At 40.8% G+C, this 17,714-nt stretch overlaps 1 protein-coding gene across 4 annotated transcripts in view; it reads right to left on the minus strand.

Moving 5' to 3' along the window:
• Positions 1-8,229: 8,229 nt before the first annotated feature.
• The window catches only part of cert (ceramide transfer protein), a 51,442-nt gene continuing 41,957 nt past the window's right edge, over positions 8,230-17,714 (minus strand). For all 4 annotated transcript variants that reach the window (XM_036360317.2, XM_014237664.3, XM_036360321.2 and 1 more), the window contains 2 exons: positions 8,760-8,895; positions 8,230-8,697 (listed from right to left, as the gene is read on the minus strand). In XM_036360317.2, the coding sequence (XP_036216210.1) occupies positions 8,570-8,697; positions 8,760-8,895 (264 nt within the window). In that variant the 3' untranslated portion in view covers positions 8,230-8,569. The remainder of the gene's footprint in view (positions 8,698-8,759; positions 8,896-17,714) is intronic.

A 17,714-nucleotide genomic window follows, 5' to 3' on the forward strand; every position in this document is an offset into this window, starting at 1 on the left:
CGCGAATAGCGAACAAATGACGTGAGCCGAAAGGCTAAGCTGACCCTGCGATGAAATGCCTAACGGCGGTACCGCAGGGTCTTTCACCAAAGCTGCAGGTGACGGAGTTTAGGGTTTAGTAAGTAGGCGTACTGCGCCGCAAGTCCAACTTGGGACGATAACCCTGACTAGGCGTGGTCCCGAAAATGGTGTACCCCTTAGCGGGCAGTACGAATCGTGCATACTGCATACTAATAAAGATCAGTATCTATGTAAGATTCCCCCTCCGACAAAAAAAAAATATATATATATATACGCACATGCGCATGCATTGAGTTGTTCCCTTTGTGGGGACCCAACACATCTGGCAACACAATGTCATATGCCATTATTCCTTCTCTTCACATCAGCAATCGAGGGAATACCCCAACCTTTACAACTGTTAAATTCTTGCAATTATCCCAAGCTGAATTTTTGTAAGAACTTCTACTATTACTACAACTCACTGATAGTTAAAAAGTCAAACGATACAAACGCCATGGAGCGCTACGCTACGTAGTCATACAAACTTTAAATTTTCAGTTAAGTTCCTTTTAATAAAAAGAAAGTTTTAAAACAAAAATTAAATAAATAAAGATATGTGGTAATGTAAGTCCCCACATATAAATGGTGACCCCCTTGAACAATGCAAACCAATCAATCAGACTACGGAAGTCATTCTCGGCTCCTGAAATATCTGTTGCGAAACTCTAGTCCTCCGATCCGATCTACATACCTCGTCGATACTTGTGCGGATATCTCCGTAAAACATAATAACAACAACGCAAACCGTTTATATCACAAATTAACAAGAAGGCACCCACGCTGTTTCTACTCCAAGCTACCGACGGTAGCAAAATAAAAACCTATCACGAAAGAACTTTCATACTGAACATGAAATATATAAATATATATGGTAATGTAAGTCCCCAAATATAAATGGTGGTGGTGGTGGACGCGAAAAACAATTAAATATCGGTATGAGCATCCATCAGTCATCACATATAAAAGGTGACCCTGTAAAATAATTAAATAGCGGTATGCGCATTCACCATTCATCACCCAGTAAAATAATCTAATATCCGACCGTGGAACCAGCAGTACCACAACTTAAACACAACTCTATATTGCAATGAATGTACTTAGTATAATATTATATTTTACCAGATATCACCTACACGGAAGAACAAACTCTCATATACACAAACACAATTTTTAAATTTTATTGTACAAATATCGAGAAATTTCAAATATCCCAATATATTTTGAACGCATTCCAAAGTGTTATGGTATCAAATCGCGTAATCGTAATTGTCTTCTTTACACTATAAGTTTTCAGAAGGAATATTTCAATTAGAAGGCAACTTCCGGGAGAAACCGATATAGCAACACCTTTTCCTATCTTTTATTAATTAGCTAAATTTCGAAAATTACACTTATGATTAAATTTAAAATTTTTTTGTTAGCATTGACAGCGTAACGCCATGTCCAGCGTAGACACGACAAATGCAGTGCCGGCGGTTCGGTGTATTAAATGCGGGTGGATCACATATCTAAACAAATGTTAATCTTGAATTATTTTATAGGTATTATTTGATTAAAGTAAACACATGTGTGAAAGTTGTACTAAACTAATTAGAGCGAATTCTAGTTGTATCGGTTGCTGTGACTGTAAAAATTGGTATCACAAAATGTGTAGTAAGTTAAGTGCCTCCGGGTTAATGTTTACCTAGCTGAGTTCCGGAGAAAAGGCTCAACTAGCTGGAAATGTGCTGACTGTGTCTTTGAAGTTGGCATTATGGAAGGTGACGCTGAGTTTAATGAGGACAATAATGCACACGCAATGTCCATCAACAAGAATGATCTCGAGAAAATTCTTGCCAAATACTTATCTACTTTTACAAAACAAATGAAGAATATTGAACAGAGTATCACAGGTATCCGTACTGACCTAAAAAAGTACTCTGAGCATCTCTTAAGAACTTCCCTGATCATCCTACTAGTGTTATCTCTGAAATTAATGAGCGTAATAAGCGATAATCCCATGTAGTGATACTCAACGTCCCGGAATCAGTAAAACCAGTTGGCGCGGACCGTCGCCAAGACGACATTGATAAAATTGCGGCGATAATACCTCAAGAATTGTCAGACATCATCCCCAGCATCAATCTACTAAACTAATTAGAGCGAATTCTAGTTCTATCGGTTGCTGTGACTGTAAAAATTGGTATCACAAAATGTGTAGTAAGTTAAGTGCCTCCGGGTTAATGTTTACCTAGCCGAGTTCCGGAGAAAAGGCTCAACTAGCTGGAAATGTGCTGACTGTGTCTTTGAAGTTGGCATTATGGAAGGTGACGCTGAGTTTAATGAGGACAATAATGCACACGCAATGTCCATCAACAAGAATGATCTCGAGAAAATTCTTGCCAAATACTTATCTACTTTTACAAAACAAATGAAGAATATTGAACAGAGTATCACAGGTATCCGTACTGACCTAAAAAAATACTCTGAGCATCTCTTAAGAACTTCCCTGATCATCCTACTAGTGTTATCTCTGAAATTAATGAGCGTAATAAGCGATAATTCCATGTAGTGATACTCAACGTCCCGGAATCAGTAAAACCAGTTGGCGCGGACCGTCGCCAAGACGACATTGATAAAATTGCGGCGATAATACCTCAAGAATTGTCAGACATCATCCCCAGCATCAATCTACGACGTCTTGGTAAACCTACCCAAGGTAAAACTCGTCCAGTCCTACTCTACGCACCTACTGTCACAGCTGCAAGAACTAGCCTGAAATCGAAACCAGTTGATAACTTAATCAAATTTAAGTATAGTTTAACGCAGGCTCAGCAACTCCACTTAAATACTCTCCGTGCAGAACTAGTTTAAATCACCCAAAATGGTATTACTAATAAAACCATAAAATATATGAATAAAATATACAAATACAATATCTTTCTTAAAATATAAGTATCCTAATTGTAAGTTACTCTCGCTTGGTGATTTTAATTTGCCCAGCAGTTATCCTCAAGCACTTTGCGAAAATGTATTGTGTAACGAAATTTCCCTGGTTAATTGTCAATAATTTAATTCAAACTACAACAGCAATAACAAAATTATTGATCTTTGTTTTAGCGATACTAATGTTACAGTCAGCAGAGCAGACCCACTCATCAATGAAGACTTTCATCATCCAGCATTGAAAATACATGCTGATATCCAAGCAAATCTCAAGAAAAATACTTTTCTCAGACTGATATTCAACAAAGCAGACTACATTGGGTTGAATGAATTTTGTATGTCCAGCAACTAGATAGAATTGTATCAAATTATAGCCTTGGATGACAAAGTTAACTGGTTTTATGACAAATTAAATGAAGGGATCGAGCTATACGTACCTACTCGCTACAAAAAGTCTAATAATTTTCCCACGTGGTTTTCAAATGAATTAATTTATAAATCAATGAAACAAAAGCAGCACACACTAGATATAAAAAAAAACTAAATCTCGTTATAACTACAACGTTTTTCGCAGACTTCGGCGTAAGTGTAAAAACATTAATGAAAAGTGTTACAAAGTCCACTTAACTAAAACTGAACATATGATAAAAAATAATGCCAGCAGTTTTTGGAGCTTCAACTAGAACAGAAGAAAAAGTGACACTGACATCCCATCTACAGTTCACTGGAACATCAACAGCAACCAGACTTCAACAAGTCCTTGTCGTACCTCAAGGCAGGACGTAAATTTTTCTGAATTAAACGTATCATACTATGACGTGTACAAACAATTGAGGAAACTAGATTCTAAAAAAGGAGCCCGTCCTGATAAACCGCCCAATCTGTTCTTGAGAAACTAAGCAGCTGAACTCGCAGAGCCGATTGCACATTTATTTAGTGCGTCATTGGAATCGGACATGTTTCCATCAGCATGGAAAATCTCATTTATTAATACATAATACATAAGTCCGGATCCAGATGTGATGTATCCAACTGCAGGCCCATTTGTAACCAATCGTTGTTGTCTAAAACTATTTGAAACAAGTAAGGAAGGGCTAAGTTCGGAGATAACCGAACATTTTATACTCTCGCAAAGTCAAATGGTATACTCGTTTGAGATTTCTTTGTGGATTGACTGATATTTTCGGTAGAAGGTCAACTATAGGCACTGGGGCCCACATATTTAGTACTTAGAGGCTTGAACAGTTTTGGTTCGATTTAGACAATTTTTGGCCGCAAGGTGGCATACTTTAATTGCATTATTCACGCAAAGTTTTACCCCGATATAATCATTGTTACCTGATTTGCATAGTGGAAAGTGAAAGAATCAGATGGAATTGAAAATGGTGTTACATGGGAAGTAAGCGTGGTTGTAGTCCGATTTCGCCCATTTTCGCACTATGACATAGAAACATGAGAAGAACGTTATGCACCGAATTTGGTTGAAATCGGTTGAGCAGATCTCAAGATATGGGTTTTCACCTAAAAGTGGGCTGTGCCACGCCCACTGTCTAATTTTGAACGCGGTTCCTATAAAGTCATCTTATACCATCTCAGAGATAAAATTTAATGTCTCTGGCGTGTTTAGTGCTTGATTTATCGCGCTTTTAGTAGTTTTTAACAGTACCGTTATATGGGGAGTGGGCGGAGTTGCCACCCGATTTCAACTATTTTCACACCGTCAATAGAAGTGCTAAAAACATTTGCTTCTAGTGAATTTTGTTATTATAGCATAAGCGGTTTAGGAGATATGCACATTAAACCTATTAGAGGCGGGACCACGCCCACTTTTTAAAAAAGTTTTAACTGCAGATGCCCCTCCCTAATGTGATCCTGTGTACCAAATAACAGTCTTGTATCTTATTGCGGAGCTTAGTTATGGCAAGTTATTTGTTTTTGATTTGTGGGCGTGGCAGTGGTCCGGTTACGCCCATCTGCAATACCAACCATCTTACGGTACCAAGAAACATGTCTACCAAGTTTCATAAAGATATCTCAATTTTTACTCACGTTAGAGCTTGCACGGACGGACGGACGGACGGACAGACAGTCACCCGGATTTCAACTCGTCTCTTCATCCTGATCATTTATATATATATAACCCTATATCTACCTCGATTAGTTTTAGGTAATACAAACAACCGTTAGGTGAACAAAACTATTATACTCTGTAGCAACAGGTTGCGAGAGTATAAAAATAGTTCTAACCCAGATCACCACAGCATTACGGAATATAATATCTTCTAGGCAACATGGATTCATCTGCGATCCACCACTACCAATATCTACTTATATACTACCTACGTTCTGGACGCAATGAACCATGGTCTCAGTACTCACACTATCAACACTGATTACTCCAAAGCCTTTGATACAGTAAACCACGAGACGTTAATTAATAAACTAAATTGGTACAGAGTTAGAGGTAAAGCTTTAGACTGGATACGGTCTTATCTATCAGGTAGAATCCTACAGGTCCGCGTAAACGGTTATATCTCAAGTGAATATGAAGTAACGTCTGGTATTCTACAAGGCTCTCACCTAAGACCGATTCTCTTCATTATATTTATTAGTGATATTGGTGATAATTTCAGTTCTGAATATCTTATGTATGCAAACGATCTAAAAATATTATGAAGGATAAACAGCATCGAAGATACGGCCAGTCTCCAGCGTGATATTGATGAACTTAACAATGGGGCAATTTAAATAAATTAAAACTAAATAAAAGTAAAAGTGTTACATTGAGCCTCTCTCGCTCAAACACTCAGCATCTACCAGCATACAGCCTTGGTATATACCACCTAACAGAGGTTTCTCCTGTGAAGGACCTAGGTGTGATAATCGATAATAAGCTCAACTGTATGAGCATATAAGTAAAACAACAACAAAAGCTTTTAAAACGCTTGGATTTATACAAAGAACAGGTAGAGGGTTCAGCGATGTACATACAATTCTATACCTTTTCAACTCCCTCGTTCGTCCGATCCTGAAATACTGCAGCATTATATGATCACCTTACACCCAGCTACTAGTCGACAAGGTGGAAAAAATTTAAAGAAAATTCTGTAAATTTATTGCATTTTACATGTACACCCGGGGTTCGCTGATGAGCACAGGAGATGTTTACAAGCAATTCAACATCGTCAATTTACTTAACCGTAGATAAGCTGTTGATCTGACATCCTTATATAAAGTAATTAACGGATTAATAATGTCACCTGAGGATCTTGAACAATTCCAGTTTACTATTATACGCAGCCAGAACAACTAAAAGCTATGTCTACCATGGGCCTAGAAATAGAATCATCAACCTAGTCAATGAGCACTGCTCCAACATCAACTTCCAAGATGACTCGCTGTCTACTTTCAACTCAAAGATCAACGAATTGTTAATGAATAAATAACCGCAACTCACTTATGTAATTCACTATATCACTACTATCATCTAATGTTTCCTTATATAATTCATCATCAAAAAAATGTATTACTTTTTTATTTTTGTCACTATTATAGTGCATTAATTATCTAAATGTATTTATACACGGACTTATAACCGTCTCAGCAATTACTACGTTAAGCATTGTTTATCTATATTTATGTATATAGCCGATCGACGTTTGTTATTGAAATAAATAAATAAATAAATTGTGGATACAGATTCGGAATTCGCCAAAAATGTATATGTCTTTATATATTCCACCTGCTTTTTTTCTGTTACGTTTCGTTTTACGATATCTCAATGTTCTTAATTGGAAAAACTGTTTTCTAATAAAAAAAAGGTTAATTGTCGGTTATTCCCCACCGGATAATAAGCTTATTTTAACGCATAATCGCAGTACCTTGCCAGCACACACCGCAAAATCGGGCCCACGCCTACGCTGGACTGAATAATATAATAAATTCTCAAAAAAGTTCTTGTATCATGGCACAGTTCAAAGTTAGGTGGAAAGTCGGCAATTATTATATCGGGTACATTGTGGCTGGGGGATATGTTGGACCAATTGCTTAAGCTTTACCTAAGTATACTCCAGATACCACGCTATATATTATTAAACAACGAAAATCACACCGATATATAGCCCATATTGACAAATATATTAGGTGTAAAGTCAACCGCTGTCTAAATTTCATTAAGATTCCTCACAGATTGACCGATATAAAAGGTGTAAAGCCAACCGGACGTTCTAAATTTTTATAAATACTTATTAGGTATATAAAGGCTTGGGGAAGTGTTGATCTGATTTTAGTCCATTTTAGTCACAAGGTTACACTGTTAAGAGAAAGAGATTCTCTCCAATTTTTATTAAGATGACTAACATGTTGAAAAATACTCTCTCTCCAAATTTCGTTTAGATTCCTCACAGAGTGACCAAAATATAATGTATCCAGTCATCCGGCGGCTCGAAAATCATTATATGAGGCATATAGGAGCTAAGGGGGCTATTGACTCGTTTGGCAAATTTTTAACACAAGCTCATGCTGTTAATTTGAAAATATTCTCTCCGAATTTCAATACTAGACCTTAGAGATTAAACGATTTTTCGCTGTACCAAATTACAGTTTTGTCTCTTGATTTACGGCTTAGTTATGACCTTTTGTAGCCTTTTGAATAACGGCATGTTGTGGCCGTGCCAGTGAGCCAATTCCGTCAATATATAATTCCAAACTTCTTACTGTGTCAAGGAACACGTGTACCGAATTTCATCACCATATCTCAACTTTTACTCAAGTTGAAGTTTGCACGGACAGACGGACAGACAGCCAACCGGAATTCATCTATATACCGTTTTTTTTATAATTTATATAAGTGTATAATTTATATATAAGTGTTTATAAAACCATATCTATCTGTAGCAATATGTTGCGAGAGTATAAAAATGTGGAGTAAAAAAGGTTTATATGTGGATATATGTGTTTGGATAATACATACATTCATATATTGAACTATTATTTAATTCAAATCTTTTTTAGCTTATTTAGTATTGAATTACTTATAAAATTAAAAAGTGTAATTTCATAATATTTTAGTTGTTTACCGGTTATTCATAAAAATGCATGGTTAATTTAAGAAAGTAATAATAAAACGGTTTAGCATAGTTCTAATACTGCAGATTGGCAGAATCGGTGAACTTGTGATAATTATTAAAATATTTAAATCAGTAATTGTTTTATGAGATTGTATTTAGATTAAAGATACTGTTTCATTTTGGTTTATTTTTTATTAAGAGTCGTTATTTGTATGCAATTTTTGTTGTTTATACACAATCACACAATATAAAAATTACAGTGATTTTTTGTTTATATTTATTTCTACTTAATATATAAAAAAACTAAATTACAAATAAAGATACAAATGGAAATCGTTTGAGCTATCGAGAAGGTAATAATATATTTTTTTATATATTATCAGTATACAAAACATTGCTACTTTTTTTCCATAATCCAAAAATCCTGTTGATTACTTAATATTAAGCAAAAACACGATTATAACATAAAATTTTCTTACATATTTTATAGAAAAAATTAAATTCTACAAACATCAAAACATGACTGGTTTGTCCTTACATTGATCTATCACGTATCCAGTGAAGCGTTTAAGGAACTTAGGATATTCGCGCTTGTAAACAGCGCGTAAAGCGGATGCAGGTGCCCAACCACCCGGATTCACTGTATTAAAGATATTATTAAAAGTATTTGCATGACGCTTTTCAACACCTTCCGACACTTACCAACAGAACAGTATGTGATTTTACAAGTTAATTCATCTCGGCAGAGGATATCGTTATTTGTTTTTCCAGCTGGTAATATCGTTTGACAAGCTAAAATAACTGTCAGAAATATGCGCACACATTTGCCATTTTTTGACTAAAATATATAATAAAATTGAATTAATTATCATTTAATGGATGATTTAAAATACGATGTAAAGTATTATACAATGAACAGGGTATATTTAGTTTGTAACAGCCAACAGGAAACGTCGGAGACCTTCCAAAGTAGATATATATAAATGATTAGCGTGAAGATACGAGTCGATTCAGCCATGTTTGTCTGCTTGTCTATTTATACGCGAACTAGTCCCTCAGTTTTTGAGATATCGATCTGAAATTGTGCACACGTCCTTTTCTCACCAAGAAGCTGCTCATTTGTCGGAACCTGACCGGCCAAGCTCTAAAAAATTTTTTTATTTGACAATGTATCTTCACAAAATTTTGTTATACCATATAGCTATACCATTTAGCTGCTATTCAAACAGATCTGATCAAATTCACGTTCTTGTATGGAATCTTTTCTATTTGTAAAGGGTCTTATAGCTTCGGGCAGTCGACGTTAATTTTTTTTTCGGAGATGAAAGCAGATTATGCAAATTAACAGCAGAGAACGTCTAAATTATAGTAATTGCAATTGCCGAACAATGTGTCAATTGTCGAAATCTAACCAAATATCATGAGTGTGTTTAAGCCAATTCCCACAACAGCCGGTTCTACGTTACCGGTTAGGTTAGGTTAGGAGGTCGATCCCAGAAAGGATCCCACTTGGACAGCTTAAGACGCCGGTCCGTTATGATACCTACAAAACTCCTATAATTTGGATCAAAAGACCCTTACAAGTCTACGAGACGCTTTGTGCTTACTACAAACTTGTTAAGACGCCCAATATCTATTTCGGATAAGTATTCAGGTCCGCCAAAAGTGTGATTGCCGAGATGTTTCAATCGCAGCCTAGCGAAAGCCGGACATTGGACGAGAAAGTGCCGGGATGATTCCACCTCGCCCTCCTCCATGCAACTTTGGCAACTAGCATCGGGTAGTACACTAAGCCGTACCGCATGAGTGCCCATTGGACAGTGTCCAGTGAGAACTCCTACCATAGCGGAGAGATGCACTCAGGGCGAGAAGTCAAGGCGTCGACCAGCGTCTGCTGAGTGCACGCGAGGTCCATTGATCCAAAACTAGAGCGCAAGACGCTAACGGAGATCCAACCCGATCCCATTCCGATGTGAGCGGGGCAAAGGCCCCCCTGGCTAGCTCATCGGCTTTGCAGTTTCCAGCGATTCCGCTGTGACCAGGCACCCAAACGAGCCTGATGTTGAAATAGCCAGACGATATCTCTAAAGAGGACAGACACTCCTTGACTAGCTTTGATTGCACGGTACGCGCGCTGGCCTCTGGTCGCACATTGTTGAAGGCCCCTCGATGTCGAGAAAGGTGCCCACAGCAAATTCCTTGTGCTTGAGAGCTATCTCCAGCCATGACACTACATTATGCAAAGCAGTGTCGACCGACCTGCCTTTGATATATGCATGCTGCGCCCGTAACAGTTTACCCCTCGGTATTCTGCTCCTAGTGTACAGATCCATAAGCCTCTCTAATGTTTTCAACAGAAACGAGGATAGGCTGATGGGTCTGAAATCTTTTGCAGCGACGTGAGTTTTTGCCGGCCTTCGGAATGAAAGTAACCTTAACCTGTCTCCAGACCTTCGGGACATGGCCTAATCTGACACAGTTTGCGTAGATGGGGGCCAGCCGTTACCGGAATTAACCCGGATTTCATCCGGCCAAGGGCAGTTATTTCGGCGATCTAACCCTATTTGGATCGGTAAGTGTTAGTCTAAGGCTGTCGTCACTAGAGCAACACCTTGCAGCGAAGAATTCTTTTGCTGCGTATGCGCTAAAAGGCTCCATCCAAACTCCACCTCGGTTAGGTGCAATACATGCAATGGATGGAGCCATCTTAAGACCTGCTCAGGCCTTAAGACCCATAGGGGGTAGACCACGAGTTACGTGGCCCCATGCTGTCAACGCAATAATGCGACATCTGCCTCAACGGCTGTGCAATCTGCACCAGGTTCGCGCACTGCGCCGCCACCCCAACTGAGTGACCAAGAAAGGACCTCTACGGCCCTAAGGAGCTCTAGGCAGCATGACTCCCAGTCTGACCAACCTCCCCCTCTACCTTCATCCTGCTCCAATCCCCGTGCGAGAACCACTCAGCAACTCCTGGTTCCTCGCAAAGTCTGTCCCGTGTGTCAGTCCGTAATACGCCGGAACGACACATCAGTCAAGTGCAATTCTTGCACTGGCTGGTGTCACTTTCTGTCGATAGATAGTTGCATATATAAGCCGGGAACGTGTATCGATAGCTGCGGTCCAAGAAACCAAGTTAAACAGCCGCTCAGATCTTCTGAGTTGTGCAGGTTTCAACGTTTTTGCGTAGGGATCGCGAGCGAGATAATGGTGGAGGCCTAGCCTTCATATTGCACAACACCGTGCAATATCGTTAAATCGATGGTGACATCGACCGCAGGGACACTACCCTTGAATGTCACGGTATAGCTGTGCGGTCAGGCGATGTCGAGCTCGAGATATTTAACATATACATCCCCCCAGTTACATGTTGCCCAACAGGATATCACCCGAACATAGGTGCGCTGCTTCGTGGTGAAAACCGTTTGGTGCTAAGCGACTTTAACGCGCACCACGATCTTTGGCATTCCTGCCTGTCAAACGATCGTAGGGGGATGGAGCTGGCGGAACAGATTGACGATTCGACATTCTGCACAATGAATGACGAAGCCCGCCCAGAATTATGAGCACCTGTAATAGCTCGCCCGATATTACCATCGCTAGCGGTGGTCTGATACATAGCATAACCCTGCGACCTATGCTAACTCTCGCATCAGACCATCTGCCCATAATTATCTCGATCGAGAAACCTCCCGACTTTATTTCTGTGGACAACTGCACCTTCATTAACTTTAACAAAGCTAACTGGGTCGGCTTCACAGAATTTACTGAGAGTACCTTCAACGCACTACCCATTCCTACGGACGTCATCGTTGGCGAGCGTCAATTCCGCAAGGTGATCGCTGCTGCTACCGCTCGCTTCATACCAGCTGGTAGAATCGCGGAACTCCGCCCAAATTTCCCAGCCGAAGCAGCTGTATTAGCAAACGAGCGCGACACCTTATTAAGGGATCTCAATTTGGAGATTCGGCAAATAGTAAACCAACATAAGCGGACAAAATGGGTGGAGCACCTGAAGTCCTGTAATCTCTCCACCGGTGTGAGTAAGCTTTACTGTCAAATACTGTCAAGGCCTTGTCTAACCTGAGGAGACATGACGACCGAGTTGAAATTCAATTCGATGGCCATGCCTCCTCGGACCCGTAGAAGTGCGCGAGCTATTTTAGCCGGCAGTTTACACTGCACCCTTCGACCGACGAGGCTAAACGATGTGTTACCCGACGGCTGCGCAAACTTTCACGGATGAGGAGGTTCAGAGTGTCATCAAAAAGGCGAAAGCGTCTAAATCCATCAGCCCTGACGGAATAAGCATGCTGATGCTAAAACATCTAGGCTCAACGGGAGTAAACTATCTCACCAAGGTTCTCAACTTGTCGATGTCCACTCTTCAAATACCCGATGTGAAGAGTGGTCCCACTACTGAAACCTGCCAAACCCGCCAACAAAGGGGAGCTGTTGTTGTTGTTGTAGCGGAAGAATTCTGCCGAGTTGACAGTCCTTGGCCGGAATAAACCCGGGTACGTTCCGGTTACGTAGACTCGACTGTCGTGGGAACGGGCAAAAGGGGAGTCTTATCGCCCGATAACTCTCTTTTCCCCAGTAGTGAAGACACTTGAGGCCTTGTTACTCCCGTCATTCACTCACCACCTGAGTCTAGCAGACCATCAGCATGGCTTCCGAAAAGTGCACAGCACCACTACAGCACTTAGCGTCATAAACGCCCAGATAGTTAATGGCCGTAACCAGAAACCACCCTGCGATAGGACGATCCTCGTAGCGTTGGACTTGTCAAAAGCTTTTGACACAGTCAATCACACAACGCTACTTGAGGACCTAGTACAATCAACGCTCCCTCCAGGGCTAAAGTGGTGGACTATGACTACCTGAGCGGTCGGCATTCATCCGTACTGTTTCGAGGTCAAAACTTCAAACTTAGAAAAATTAAACAGGGGGTTCCGCAGGGCGGTGTCCTGCACGGTGACTGCACGATATTGACGTCGGGCAATGGAATCGATGGCATGTGCTCAAAAGTAAACAGCTACCTCTCCGATCTTTCTCGCTTCTTCTCTGCAAAGAGCCTAACACTCTCTCCCACTAAATCCACAGCGACCATCTTCACAAATTGGACGAAGGAGTACATACTGGACCTGAACATTTCAATCGATGGCACAAAAATTCCGACAGTAAATAACCCTAAAATTTTAGGCGTCATATTGGACAGTCTTTGCTGCTTCACTCCTCACACGACCGCGATAACTGCCAAAGTACAGAGCCGCAACAAAATCCTCAAGTCGCTTTGCGGCAGCTCTTGGGGAAAAGACAAAGAAACGTTGTTGGCAACTTACAAGGCAATCGGCGGTCCGGTCCTAAACTACGCACCTCCAATTTGGTCGCCTGGATGTAGTGCAACGCAGACGAGGAAGCTTCAGACTTGTCAAACCACTGCATTCGGACTATCACGGGGTGCCTCTTGATGTCCCCAATTGAACACCTACATAGTGAGGCCCTTATGCTTCCGGTAAGGAACACAACGAGCTCCTCTCCAAGCAGTTTCTGCTGGGGTATTTTCGTAGAAACCACCCCTGTAGTCGCTTGCTTGTAGCGGAGCCGCCTCCTAGGAACATCAAGAGGTCTTTGCTTGATTACGTCGACGACATTAGACAGTACGCCGACCGGACTTCGGACGCAACAAACTTTAGACAGGCACTGACCGCCATTCACAGTGGAGCCATTAACACCTTCATCGACTCCTTCTCAACGAATGGCGTACTAGGAGTCAAACCACCACCTATAGCAGACGTGGAGCTCGTGTTGCCCCGCGAAACCAGAGGGACCCTCGCGCAACTTCGTTCTGGATATTGTAGCAGGTTAAACTCCTACTTATCCAGAATAGACCCCGACATACCAAACACATGTCCTGCATGCAATGAGGCCCCGCATGATACTAACCACCTCTTTGCATGCCCAACAAACCCAACTCATCTAACACCCTTTTCCCTATGGTCCGACCCCGTCGAAACAGCCCGTTTCTTGGGCCTCCCGTTAGATGACCTCGACGACAACCAAACTATTACTTACCATCCAAGCGGGGACTAGATAACCGTTACAACAACAACAGTGTGTTTAAGCACAGCTTCCGAAATATACATTGCTATTACAGCAGCATATTTATTGGCTTATATATTTATACATTAACTAACGGCATTAAAATATATTGATATTAAATTCCTGAATGCATGTACAACTGATTACAGATCGACTTATCCTGGTCCAGAAGCACCTTGCGACAGTTGATAGTAGCTGGCCAGCAATTGCCGAGCTCGCCATCCTGTCTTAAACAGCAAAAAGTCAGCGGACCTACCCGTTCTTATACTGCATATAGTGAGCCTTGCAGTTTCCTGCAATACCGTTATGACGAAGCACCCAAACCAGTTTAATCATGAAGTAACGCATCCCTTGACTAGTCTCGAACATACAGTGAGAGAAATCAATTCCCAAGACAGCCGACTCCACGTAACCGGAATTGACCCGGATTTTATCTGGCCAAGGGCTGTTATTTGGCGATCTAACCCTGTTAGGATCGGTTATGTTGTTGTTGTTGTTGTAGCGGCAGAATTCTACCGAGTTGACAGTCCTTGGCCGGAATAAATCCGGGTCCGTTCCGGTTACGTAGACCCGACTGTCGTGGGAACGGTTATGATTGTCTTCACTGCAGCAACTTCTAACTGCCGGGTTGCTCCGCATCCTCCTGGCCCGTTGGCATTGAGTTCAACCCGGGCCGGAGGGATTTTTCTGCTGCCTTTACGCCAAAAGGCTCCATGCAAACTCCAGCTCGGTTAGGTGTAACATATGTAATGGATGGAGCCATCTTAAGACCTGCTCAGGCCTTAAGACACATAGGGAGTGGACCACAAGGCCCCATGCTGCCAACGCACTACTGCGACATCAGCCTCTACGACCGTGAAAATTGCAGACAGTTCGCGCACTGCGCCGCCAGTCCAGTCAACAAAAGACCTCTATGGTCCCAAAGAGCTAAAACCGACAGCATGACTCCCAGTCTGATCAATCCGAAGGGACATGTCGATCAAGTTGAAATCCAATTTGGATTGCACTCTTCGAAAGACGAGGTCAAACAATCTGTTAACCGACGGCTACGCAAAATAACAGAAGACTACGCCACTTACTTTCACGATGAGGAGGTTCGGAGTGTCACCAACAAGGCAAAACCATCAAAATCCATTGGCTCAGATGAAATAAACATGCAATTAAGCTCCTAGGCTTGACGGAAGTAAGCTACATAACCAAGGTCCTCAAGGACCACTCTTCAAATACCCGATATGTGGAAAGTCTGCTGAACCAACTACTGAAAACTGGGAAACTCACCAACAAAGGGGAGTCGTATCGTCCGATAACTCTCTTTTCCTCAGTAGAGAAGACACTAGAGACCTTGCTACTCCCAACATTCACTCGCTACAGGAGTCTAGCAGACCGCCAGCATGGCTTTTTCAAAGTGCGCAGTACCATTACAGCACTTAGAATCATAAACGCCTAGATAGTTCATGGCCTTAACCATGCGCTGGACTTGTCAAAAGCTTTTGACACAATTAATCACACAACGCTACTTGAGGACATCTAATCCACGCTCCTTCCAAGGTTAAAGAGGTTACCCGTATTGTTTCGAGGTCAAAACTAAGAAGAATTAAACAGGGGGACCCGCATGGTGGTGTCCTCTCCCCGTTGCTGTTTAATTTCTACATTTCGAAACTCCCTCAACCACTCCCTTATCACCTCGTGCGCTGATGATTGCACGATATTAACATCGGGCACTGGAATCATGCCAGCGATTCAATTACGTGTTCAAAAGTAAACGGCTATCTCTCCGACCTTTCTCACTTCTTCTCTGCAAGGAGCTTAACACTATCACGACAGCCTGTGCTCCTTCACTCCTCATACGACCGCGATAATTGCCAAAGTACAGAGCCGCAACAAAATCCTCAAGTCGCTAGCCGGCACCTCATGGGGAAAAGACAAAGGAACCTTATTGGCAGCAAATGCAAATGCAAAGCAATGGGACGGCCGGTCGGTCATAAACTACGCTGCACCGATATGGTCGCCAAAGACGCTTCAGACATGTCAAAACACTGCACTTCGGGCTATCACGGGATGCCTCTTGATGTCTCCGGTTGTACATTTACAAAACGAGGCATGTCGAGCTCTTCTCCAAGCAGTTTCTGCTAATATGTTTTCACAGAAACCTAGAAACATCAAGAGGTCCTTCTTGACTACATCGACGACATGGAACAAAGTCGTTATGTCGCTAAACTGCATTGAAAAAATAGTGACATATTAATGATATTCTTCCAATACATTATACAATATTTAAATTTAATACAATTAATTTTTGTGAATCAAAACAACATGAGCTGTGGCCATTGGTGGACCGTGTCAACGGAGATTTTATTTGAAGCCCAGTTTATATAGATATTAAGACAAATTTACAAATTTACGGACGGTTCTATAAAATTTGGTTATTGTACATTTGCATAAGTAGACACAAACATTTGTTAAGATGTTATAGAAACTTTAAATGGCCGAAGCAAAACAAAAAAAAAGAAAAATCGTCAACTTCGGTTGCACCGAAGCTATAATACTCTTTATAAATACAAAAGATTCCACAAAAGAACATGATTTTAAGCGGTCAGTTTATATGGCAACATAATGCTAAGGTGGTCCACTCTAAAAACTTTGTTCGGAGACTATACCGTTGTCTTGAGCAATAATCCATGCCAAGTTTCGAGAAGATATCTGCCAAATCAGAATGATTTTCATACAATAACTTAGTTTTGATCGGTTAGTTTGTATGGCAGCTATATGGTATAGTGAACCGATATCGGTGGTTCCGACATGTGAGCAGATTCTTGGGGAAAAAAAATGTATTCAAAATTTCAGATAGATATCTCAAAAACTGGGGGTCTAGTTTGCGTATATACAGACAGACGGACATAAATCGATTTAGCTCGTCACGCTAATCATTTATATATATGCTTTATAGGGTCTCCAACGTTTCCTTTTGGGTGTTACAAACTTCGTGGCAACTTATATACCCTGTTAAGGATGTAAAAATCTTGGTAAAACCAAAAAAAAGGAAAAAAAATTGAATCCGAATATTATTTAGATATTTTTATGTTATATAAATCAAGCATTCAAATAATGTTATCTCATTCAAAAATAGTTAAAACCGGACCATAACTTTCCAGGCCTCAGATTCCAAATATGAAGACCTCAGGACATATTACTGACTTTTTACCGAAACTATCGGTAGTTCTGTGAGATATGCAAGTGATATTCAAAGAACATATTTTTCAGATAATAATATGCCTTTCGTAAGAAATGATTAAAATCGGGCAATACTTCCCCTTACAACATATACCCAATATAAAGGTTTTGGAAACCCCCGATGTTTTTTTTACCGTATATATCGGTGAATATGTGAAATATTTTGAAGAAATTCAGAGAGCGTCTCTCTTTAACATTAGTGATCAACCGATCAATCTATGAGGTAGCTTAGTGAAATTCAGTGAGCACACTTCCCTGGTAATATTCTATCGTGATATAAATAAAAATCGGGTTAATACTTCCCCTAATTTCCGGTTGGTT

Source organism: Bactrocera oleae, chromosome 6, assembly GCF_042242935.1.
Source record: "Bactrocera oleae isolate idBacOlea1 chromosome 6, idBacOlea1, whole genome shotgun sequence".
Classification (NCBI taxonomy): Eukaryota; Metazoa; Arthropoda; class Insecta; order Diptera; family Tephritidae; genus Bactrocera; species Bactrocera oleae.